The following is a 10,745-nucleotide window of genomic DNA, read 5'->3' on the forward strand; positions in this document are numbered from 1 at the left end:
GAAATAAAATACAGCTTACAATCTCACTCAGCTAAAGTCAGGTTGTTAACATGAATGTCCTCTCACTAAGTGTTCAAGATGCCCAGCATAGCCAGAGTAGCAGTGAGCACATAGTATTAGAAGGGAAGTTAAATATTTTCTTTTGCTTTTTGTTGATGGTGGTTGTGTTGTTTTCTTTCCTTTGTTGATGTTTTGTTTTTTAAGAAATCAAGTCAATGACTTATTTTGCTTTGTGATTGTCAGGAGAAGGAGGAAGCAATAGTTTCAAGGAGGGGGGGAGAGAGAGAGAGAAAGCCCTCAAACACACAACAGCTTCTAGTACTTCTGTTCAAAATTCATCTATGATTTCTGGTTCAAAGAACTGGCAACACTCAACTGCAGAGAAAGGTGAGTGTGAGCTGTGGTTTTCCTGCAGCACATTCACATACACATTGTTGGCACAATCAACCTGTAATAGCAGGTTGGTGATAGTAATAGTTAGCTTACTGTAATAGTTAGATATGCATTTACATGAATACCATATAGAAACCCTACCAAGAACAATGCAGCATCTTTAATTCCTCCTTGAATCAACTCTACTCTCTGGTTTATGTGGAACAACTGCAGAAAGTATGCCAGTTACCAGCTATAATTTCTATTAACAGCCATTTAACAACAGTGAGGTAATTCTAAGCTCCCTTCTTGTTCTGGTGCAATATTGCTTCCCCAGACCCTCACGAATACATTTTTGTTTCCTGTGCTAAAACTGCATCTCTCAACTCAGGATGACAAAAAGCAGAGGAACTGGCTACACATTAAGTCATAGGGGAGAAGAGGGTCTTACATGAAGGAACAACCCTATCCTTGTTCCTCTTTTTTGTTTGTTTTCCATAGAAGAGATCAACAAAGCTGTGAAGTTGAAACAGCTTTTACAAGCAGCAATTGAAAGTGGGTAACACTAACAGCTTTAAAGGAGGGTGCCTTGATAACTCATTTCTAAAAGTCACTCAATTTCCAAGTGTTTTACACCAAATAAGCTAGATTCCAGTAGTGAAGTGACTGTGTGGACACATATAGCTGCTCACTGCCCTGGAAAAAATAGCTGATGACTGTGATGACTGAAGGTGTATGTCTATTTATTTTAAGATGAGAGCTTTCTACATATTATTTTTTTGTATTAGTGTTCTTCCTAATCAAAAACTGAATACATGCTAAGAAAAGGCTGAATCACATTTTAAAATGTGGGCCACAAATACCTGAATTATTGTCTAAATAGTAAGCGATCTTTACAATTTTAACATTCCTATAGCACTTGATAATGCTTGTAAAGGGAAGTGCTGCAGAACTAAGTGCTGCCTAGGATTCTTTTTTTTTTTTAGAAAAAGTACTTAATAGAATCTAGCAAATTTATATATGTAGAATTTCTATTTTTCAGACAGGAATTTCAGCAATAATAGAAAGGAGAAAATCCCATTGTGAACCTTTTAGTGTGTGATCTCATTTTGTAAGAACTCATTGTAAAATATTTATGGAATACAAATGTATAAATGAGTAATATTTTTTCTAGCTGTTACTTTAATATGGGAATAATGTCTGTGTCAAAAGGAAATATGATGCAGTAATGGTCTCATGTATTACAAAGACTTTATCTCCATACCACACTAACTCTGATTTCCAACCTTTGCATAATACTCCCAAAAGTGATAATAGTCCTGCAGGTATCTACTCATGATTTAAAGCTTGATCATATCTTCTATGATAGTAAGCAAATTATAGCTCAAATATATTTTCTTTCAATAATCAAAGAGCAATTAGTGCTTCTTATACCAAAACCCTTCCTCACTTAGAATGAATATATTTCATGACCAATAAACATATCTATATGAAATTATCTTTAAATAGATTTCTGATGGTTTTATTTAAACAAAAACAAAACTATTTTTGACCAACATATGTCACAACAGGTCAAACGTGTGAACTTTGTGCCTCCCTTTTTTTTTTTGTTCCAGGATTGGACAGGAAATGCTGGGCTGCACATGGATTCTTTTAGCACACTTTCAGCATTGCCTGATCTTTCCCAGCCGGCTTTGATGGTCAAAAAAGGTTAGTTCCCCTGAAGGGGCTACCCTGAAAATGACAATGATGCCACTCCACAAAAGTTATGGACTTCAAAAATAAGGAATAGACTTGGGATTTTCTTTTGTAGCTGACATTTTTCAAGGTAAAATATTTAAAGGCTTTGAATTGAATTTAATAAATATATCAAGGGTGAAATTGCCTCAAGTGCAGAGCTGCACACAAAGCTTATGCATCACTTAAGTTTTACTGACATTCTAATTTAGGGCTTTTGTTCAAATTCTCTAGGTAACTGGGTAACTTAGAAACTAATGCCTGCTAAATAAAGTATGAGCTTATTGTTAACGTTAATAATCACTTGTCACAATTGGGCAAATGATGCTTCCTTTCTTCTTTGATGCCCTTGTTATATGGGGGCTTTTTGATTTGCCCTTGTTCATTCCTTGTTTTCTCTCATTTTTTTATTTAAATGTTGTATTCTGGTTTCAAGTGCATCAATGAACAATATGTTAGTTCCTAAAACCAATGCACAGCACATAAGCCCAACAGCAGGGAATGCTGCTCAGCATAGCTCAGCTTGCTGTCAAAACTGGGGAGGGAGGGAGCCCTGTTCCATATTCTCTGTTGTTCTGCCAATGGAAGGGGGAGACGGGGGGAGGGAGTCACTTCTTGCAGTAGGAAGTCATTACACAATGCGTTATGGCAGAGCCCACCGGAGTATTTAAGGGAAGTCCAGGCAAACTCGGCAATCCCCCAGCCCACTTCTATACATCACGTCTATACGTCCTGCTCCAGGTCACGTGAACGCTGCTGAGCTGTGCTGAGGCACTGCGCATGCGTCTCGTTCGACCATTCGAGGAGCGGCTAGTGACGCCTGAGCGCGCGCAGCCACGACGCGTCGCTGCCGGAGTGCTGCAGCGCGGCGGCGGGAGCTCACGGCGGGGTCGGCGAGGGAAGATGGTGGGTGAGGGGCGCCGCAGGGGGGCCCGCCGCCGCCGCTTCCCTCCTCTCCCGCGCGGCACCCGTCGGCAGCCGCGGCGTGGAGCGGAGCGGGTCGGGGCGCGCGGCGGGGGCGGCCGTGAGTAAGCACTTCCCGGCACACGCGGCCCGGAGGCCCCGAGCGCCACCGCGGCCGGGCTGGGCTGCGCGGGGAGGGGAGGGGAGAGGCGGGGGTCGGCACCATCGCCACTAACGGGCTGCATTTGCTCCCCAGTTCCGCAACCAGTACGACAACGACGTGACGGTATGGAGCCCCCAGGTACGCTCTGCCGCCCGGCCTGCTGGGCTCTTCTGTGCTGCCGTTTGTGCTAGTGTCCCCAGGCACTCTGGAGCCTGGGGACATTCAGCTGCTTAAAGCTTCTTCCAGCCTCCTCCTCCTCCCCCCTTTTGTGTTTTTTCTTGTTATTGATTTGTTTCCTTGTGTTTTGCAAACTCCTAGAAAGCCTTAAGCATAAGGTCTTTCCTACACCAAGTATTACATGTAAGTTTTGTTCACAGCAAAATAACAATTTAAACATGATAAAGCACTTGCCAATTAATTGTTATAAGTCTGTACAATGAGAATAGTATCTAGTTCCTTCATTAGTATTAAAAAAAAAAACCCAAAACATACTTACTTCAAGTAAGCCAAAATAGGAACTGTTTGTCATGTTAGTCCAGTAATTTTTATTGCATTGCAAGCATTGAGTTGAATGACAGTGCCTATACCCATATGGTTATCTGAAACATGGCATCTGGAATACTAATTTTCATAGTAGAAATTTACATTTAAGAATCATAAAATTCTTCAGCTTGGAAGGGACCTTTAGTCCAACCCCCCTGCACACACGGGCTCACCTAGAGCATGCGACACAGGGTTGCATCCAGGCAGGTTTTGAAGATCTCCAGAAAAGAAGACTCCACAGCCTCTCTTGGCAATCCATTCCAGTGCTGTCACCCTCACTGTCAATAATTTTTTCCTGAAGTTTCTGTGGAATTTTTGGTGCTTCAGTTTATGATTGTTTCTTTGAGTTCTGTCGGTGGCCTTCACTGAAAATAGTCCAGTTCCATCCTCCTCACTCCCTCCCTTGAGGAGTTGTTGCTGATGCAGCAACTCCCAGGTGATAAAATGCACATTTGAAATAATTTGCTATGGACATTTACTAAGAAATCTACACTTCACTAAACTTTACAAGTTTCATGTAAATTAAATTGTGTATGTTTTATAAATATATATAATCAATATGTTTAATATATAACTTAGATGTTCTATAGGACAGTCTACATTACCATTTTTACTCCTTGCTTTTGGTTGTTTTTTCAAACTTATTTTGTAATAATGAGTCATAGTGTTGCATAAATAAATCTACATGCAATCACAAGCCAGTCCATATAGGTAGCGATGTGAAATACTTTCTTAAAGGATTGGGTGAAGCAGGTGATAGCCTGAGACTGTGAAAGGGGAAGCCAGGCAGCTTCAGTTTCTGCCCAGGTGTTTTCCTATCTCTCTTGTGGCATGCAGGTTGAGGTAATAACTGTTTTAGGTTTTGAAAACTGTTGAAAATTGTTATAGATGATTAATTCTATACTAATAGTAGATGTATTTTATTCTGTAGGGGCGAATTCATCAAATAGAATATGCCATGGAAGCTGTGAAACAAGGATCCGCTACTGTGGGGCTGAAATCAAAGACACATGCTGTTCTGGTTGCTCTAAAGGTAACTTGTTTTCTACAGCAGAGTATTTTTGACTTAGCATATTAGTTTTGACCATTTGTCCTCTATTTATGCTGTGTGAAATCCCAGTTTCTTCATGGTTGAGCATCAGTTCTACACTGAAATATGTAGAACTGAGAAGAACTATGCTAAGCAAATCTTCACAAATTGGTAAAGTGAAGGAAATTGGTGAAAGAACTTCACTTTAAAGGTTAATTAGGTCTCTGTTATTTTCTTCAGTTATTAATGATAAGTAATAAAACTATCTTTTTGTCTCACAAAAAATAATGAGTTTTTTCTTTCTGTCAGTCTCCTGTTGAAGTAAGATTAGATTTTTCTGTTACAAGTTTGTAGGTTCTATGATTATTGTTTCATGATCATATTCTTTCTTGCCATAAACATTAATGGATTTCTTTCCAGTGGCTGGCAGGCTGTACAGTCTGCCATGTAGCTTTTTCTTTTCACACACAGAGAGCACAGTCTGAGCTGGCAGCTCATCAGAAAAAAATCCTGTACGTTGACAACCATATTGGTATCTCAATTGCTGGACTTACTGCTGATGCGAGACTCTTGTGGTGAGTATATTGGTTGATACAATGATTTCTGCAATACTACTAAAATGAAAGTTTATTTGCAGGCTATTGCAAGTGACTTTTTTAGTTAGCTATATTGCAAGTGAAATTTTTTAGTTGGCTAAGGGTTGTTCTTGAATTTTCTGCTCTCTTCGACCGTGCTAAAGATCTCAGTGTGATTTTCTGGCATTTTTAAAAAGTCATTGGCAGAGGTCTCATTTGCTTGGCCCAGAATTTTATTCCTTGGTTTTCTTACTATAAAGAAAGTCCTCTGTCTGTTTTCCCTGGTTTGGTGGGATTCCCAAGCAGCCCAAGGAAGTCCATCACTTGTTTCCCACTAATAGATCATTCTGTGTACATTTAAGGCGGATACTAAAAAAAAAAGAAAGCTTTATAGGGGGTTACCTTTTATCAGCTGGCTACGCCATCTCCACGTATGAGATAAATGCATACTGATGGAAGAGGGTTTCCTCACTTGTATTGGAAAGGACAGAGGAGGCAAAGGAAGAATATGAAAAATACAAACGAACTGATGTACTGTTACAAAGAAACTTTGCTATTGAAATATGTGTTGGGGATTTGTTTTGTTTTTTAACTGCTGATCTTTCTGTAGCCTGCGTGAATTTCTACCTTCCTTTTGTTTATATTACTGAAATAATATAATGCTCTTTAAAACCTGTGATCAATTTATAAGTAACAGTTCAAGGTCATGATGAAATTATGTAGTGCCTTTGACTCTTTCTCTCAACAGGTGTATGCTTATCTTAACAGGCAAATATTAAAACAAAATCTCATTGCAACTTTTACTAAGTGTTGTGTTTTTGTTTGTGTGTTTTATTTCGTGTTTTTTTTTTTCCCTCCTCCTTTCTGTGACCTCCCTCACCCAGCAATTTCATGCGTCAGGAGTGCCTGGATTCCAGATTTGTGTTTGACAGACCCCTTCCGGTTTCTCGCTTAGTGTCACTGATAGGAAGCAGTATCCTTTTGTTTGCTCGTTTTGCACTTGTTCATCTTTGACTGTTTTTATATTTGTTCATGCTTGATCTTAAAATGCTTTTGTATATTCCAGCTTAAAATTAATTAACTTTTTCAATTTAGAATGCAAGTTAGTTTCTCTTTATTCATGTTCCTTGCTTCTCCTTTTAGAGTATACTGGATAATGCACTGAATTGTTAGAATATTAATGAAGTGCTGTGCAACATTTAATGAAGTCCTACTTTTTCTGTTACGTAGCAGTGCCTTTGGAGGGAGAGAAAAGATGACTACATTGTTTAAAAGTTGATCACTTGCTGGATTACAGTGGCTCAGTCACTTTTTTTTCCTGTGGCAACTCTTCTTGTCTCTGTATGGAACAGTGGTGCCCTTGTAACCTCTTATCAGGTGCCTGTAAAAAATTCAAAGGGAAAAGATATTAAACTGATTCCTCAGTAATGGGAAAGGCTTTACAAATTTCTGTGACAATTTTGGTGAATCTCTGCTTGGCTTTGGAAATTAATGTGTCTTCTCGAGACTGTTTCCTTAACTAACTTCAGAAACCCAAATACCTACTCAGCGTTATGGCAGAAGACCGTATGGTGTAGGTCTGCTCATTGCAGGTTATGATGTAAGTACTGTGTGCCAGTTACTGTTGATCTAAAACAAAATGTGTTTAACTCAATTCTGTACAATTAAATATTAAAAATGACAGGTAACAGGAAGAGACATCTTCCTGTCAAAATTTTGTCAAATACAGATTCAAAGTTTTGTGATTACAGATTCATTTTCTGTAGCTATCCTAAAACATAACTTCTATAAATGTTGATTGGTGTTTAATCCTACTTACACTTGTAATGTATGATTTTTCAAAAATGGAAACCTAATTATTTTAAGGTGAAAAATGAGATGCTGTATCAGGTCATGAGTTTCAGAGGTGTTGAATGTTTGCTACATTGAAACACTATGGAAGAGCTGGATTTTCTGAAGTGGAGTTTGAACGATCTTTGGTTGAATGTAGTTCTGTGCCTCTGTGGGAAACTACAAAAGCCATATTTGCTCACATTTTCAGGGAATAAAATGTTGGTGCTTATACACTGAAAAGAGTCTTTAATATTTTACTAGTGGTTCTGAATGTTTACAAACTATTATTTAAAAAAACTTGTAGAATAAGTCTTTAAGTTAATAAGAACAATGGTATTATAAACAGTATCAAATGAATCTGTACTGTCACCAACGTTATGCGATGTATCTTGTAGCAAATCTTTGGTTTAGAATATGCAAGTGTTTTTATTTTTGTCTTTGCAGGATATGGGTCCTCACATCTTCCAGACTTGTCCCTCTGCAAACTATTTTGACTGCAAAGCAATGTCTATTGGTGCTCGTTCACAATCTGCTCGAACTTACTTGGAGAGACACATGACTGAGTTTACTGATTGTGAGTAATTAAATTCCTTTTTTTTCCTGCTACTGCTCTATTCTTTTGCACTTAGATAAGTACTTAGATATTTAGATGAATACATAGGAAGTTAAACTTTGAAAGCCAAGTTTACTGTAAGTGTAAATCTGCCTGAACTCAAAAGTTGTAAATAAAACATACTTATATGTTAGAAATGAAGATTTATAATTTATTAGATCTAGCAAAAAAGAGATATCTACTAGGAAGATGAGGAGAAAGTAAACAGTCTCCACTCAGTTCAACTCTGAAGAAATGGTTCTTTTTGTTATAAAAAGGGAATAATATTATTAAGGATGAGTATTTAGACTGTGAATTTAAAATTGTAAATTTATTTTTATATGCAGTAGTTATCTGGAGGCTACTGTGTATCTGGTTAGGAGGAAAAAAAAGCTTGAATATCACTTTACTGGAGACAATGCATGTGCCAATAACATGCATTTTTGCCTTGCATATAAGGAAGGAGGCATTTCTCAACGCATATTTTGACAACCAACCCTATTTTCAGAAATACACACAGAGTGGAGTTAAATTCAAAAAGCCAACTGGAAATGGGAGGAAGAGCAAATGAATCTTTAGAGATAATACTGTGCATCTCCTAAATGTCTTTCTGATTGAATTTGTTTAGGTAATCTAAATGAGCTAGTTAAACATGGACTGCGTGCCCTGAGAGAAACTCTTCCTGCTGAACAAGATCTGACTACCAAAGTAAATACAACTGTTGTTTTTTTTTTAATATTTTAAAGAAAAATAATTAATTCTACTGTCATTTGTTCTTAGAAATTAACTGTGACAAAATGACTATAGAGTATAGCTTTTGTCAAAGGCTGGTATTATGTTTGGCTGATCAGCTCTTGTTTAAAATTCTTTTTACAATAAGGAAAAGGGACAGGATGTGAAAATCAGTGATTTTGGAAAAATGCGCATCCTTTAAATTAAAAAAAAAAAAAAACACAAGTAGAAACCTTCAATAGTGGTTTTTCTGTTAAGATTTTGAAGCATGATAGCTTCCATAGGGAATAAATCTCCCTGCTACTCTTAGTCTCTTTCCTTTTCTAATGCAACCTACTGAAAGGGGAATCTCTCAGAATTATTCTCTTCCTTAAGTGGACAAAAATAGCAAAGTGAATCCCTGTATTAGAGGAAGAAACTTGAATCCATTTCACTGTATGTCCAAGTATACACTGTAAAGCCATTAAGTTATTAACAGAAGAACGTTCCTCACTTCTTTCAAAAATTTTCTTGACAGAATGTTTCCATTGGAATTGTGGGCAAAGACATGGAGTTTACTATCTATGATGATGATGATGTAGCGCTATTCCTAGAAGGTCTTGAGGAGAGACCACAGAGAAAGGTTTGTATTTTGTGTACAAATAAATAGGCTTCATTGAAGCGTGACCTATCACATTTATGCTTATGACACTTAATACTCTTACTTAGAGCTTTAGGTGGGCACTGTTAGCATTGGACGTTACATGAAAACAGGAGCCAATGAAATCTCAGTCTGAAGCTGGAAAGTAAGCTTTTTATGAAATGAGCGTACAGTGAATTGGCAGAAGGCCTTTCCAACATCTCCATCTTCCTTTCATATTTAGGATTATTTTTTCACTTCTTAGCAACAGAAGTGGTTACATATACTCCTTATGTTCTTATGGTCCATATATTACAATGCCACCCCAGTCTTCTAATTTTCAGTTCTGTCCTTCTGTGTGCTTGATTATCTAACTCTGCTTGTAAGCTGTTAACCAATGTGAGCTGTCTTTTCCACTTGGGAGGCTCAAGTCGGGTATAAAGCTGATGGCTCTTTGTATTGTTTTCTGCCCTTAATTTTTTTTTTTCCTTTCTTCTCTTTAAGCCTGCTCCACCTGTTGATGAACCTGCAGAAAAGGCAGAGGAGCCCATGGAGCACTAGTTGGTGGATGAATTCAGTTCTTCTGTGTGTTAACCTACATGTAATTATACAGGAACGTATATCTGTATGCCGGTAATCTTTATCCTGACCTGTACGTGTCTTCTACTGACACATTCTGAGGATCACTCAAAAAAAAAAAAAAAAAAAAAAAATTCAACCTATCCGTAATGGTATGCAGGATATTTGGAAGTATTTTCTTTGACAAGAAGGATGTTTCCATTTTCTAAATAGTGCACAATACTGTTTTTTTTTTTTTTTAATGAAAAGCATATTGTCTTTAAATTGTAAGGACAAGTGAAAATAAATCTTTCTTGAAAATTTGTTGTTTATTTTTTCAGGCTGAGTAACTACTCAAATACATATTGGATATCATCAATATGATATCAAGAAGTAATCATGTAGGTGACTTTATCATATTCAGACAGTAACCAATTCATGAGCACTTGCTTTGTGTAAAGAGAGGGCTCCGGAAGCGTTGCCCTGATGGAAGGTTAAATCCTCCAGCTCCAGCAGTGGTGCAGAAGCGGTAAGCTGCAGCAGGAGTGCCAGTGTTGGCTCAATGGGGACTGGGACAATCACTGCTACTTAGGCTTACTGGCATTGTTGATTGCAGCCGGCATAATCATCACATTGCATTTTTTTTTTATGTTTGGTTGTTTTTTTTTTTGAAGTAAAATCCTGCTCTTCCACAGCTGTCCTCAGTCCCTGGGTGTGGTAGGGCTGTCGGCCTCCCCGCAGGCAGCTCCGGCTGTCGTGGCTGGCTGCTGTGCTCGCTGCAGGAGGCGCTGCTCCCGCGCCCTTCCCGCTTTCCCTCCGTGGCGCCTCCCCCGGCGCTGGGCCCAGCCCGGGCTCCAGGCTCAGCCCGCCCGGCTGCGCGGCCGCCTCCCGCTGCGCCCGGCACGCATGCGCACTCCCTGCTCCCTCGGAGGACGGGGCCCTCCCCGCGTGACGTGGCACCGGCCCGCCGGCGCTCCCGCCCGGCGGGAGGCGTGTCCCTGCCGGGCCGCCGTAGCATCGATGTGGCGCGGGGCGGGCGTGGCTCCACGTCAGCCATCGCCGCCGCGGCCGCCACGGTGCCGGGAGCC

General features: G+C 39.3%; 1 protein-coding gene across 1 annotated transcript; it reads left to right on the top strand.

Moving 5' to 3' along the window:
• Positions 1 to 2,859: 2,859 nt before the first annotated feature.
• On the top strand, positions 2,860 to 9,868 carry PSMA1 (proteasome subunit alpha 1). Its single transcript, XM_026034706.1, has 10 exons — positions 2,860 to 3,015; positions 3,269 to 3,313; positions 4,650 to 4,751; positions 5,220 to 5,323; positions 6,208 to 6,296; positions 6,853 to 6,923; positions 7,601 to 7,730; positions 8,377 to 8,456; positions 8,998 to 9,102; positions 9,604 to 9,868. The coding sequence occupies exons 1-10, from the start codon at positions 2,890 to 2,892 to the stop codon at positions 9,658 to 9,660; spliced, it is 909 nt and encodes a 302-aa protein (XP_025890491.1). The 5' UTR covers positions 2,860 to 2,889; the 3' UTR covers positions 9,661 to 9,868.
• The last annotated feature ends 877 nt before the right edge of the window (positions 9,869 to 10,745 follow it).

The sequence above is a fragment of the Nothoprocta perdicaria genome, unplaced genomic scaffold, assembly GCF_003342845.1.
Source record: "Nothoprocta perdicaria isolate Ctin4 unplaced genomic scaffold, notPer1 scaffold_15, whole genome shotgun sequence".
In the NCBI taxonomy this organism is placed as follows: Eukaryota; Metazoa; Chordata; class Aves; order Tinamiformes; family Tinamidae; genus Nothoprocta; species Nothoprocta perdicaria.

What these genes read in the sequence shown, in the direction of transcription:
- PSMA1 (XM_026034706.1), top strand. Translation starts at nt 2,890, where the DNA reads ATGCGTCTCGTTCGACCATTCGAGGAGCGGCTAGTGACGCCTGAGCGC. An exon ending in AACAAGATCTGACTACCAAA is followed by an intron (nt 8,457 to 8,997) that starts GTAAATACAACT and finishes TTTTCTTGACAG; the next exon opens with AATGTTTCCATTGGAATTGT. An exon ending in AGGAGAGACCACAGAGAAAG is followed by an intron (nt 9,103 to 9,603) that starts GTTTGTATTTTG and finishes CTTCTCTTTAAG; the next exon opens with CCTGCTCCACCTGTTGATGA.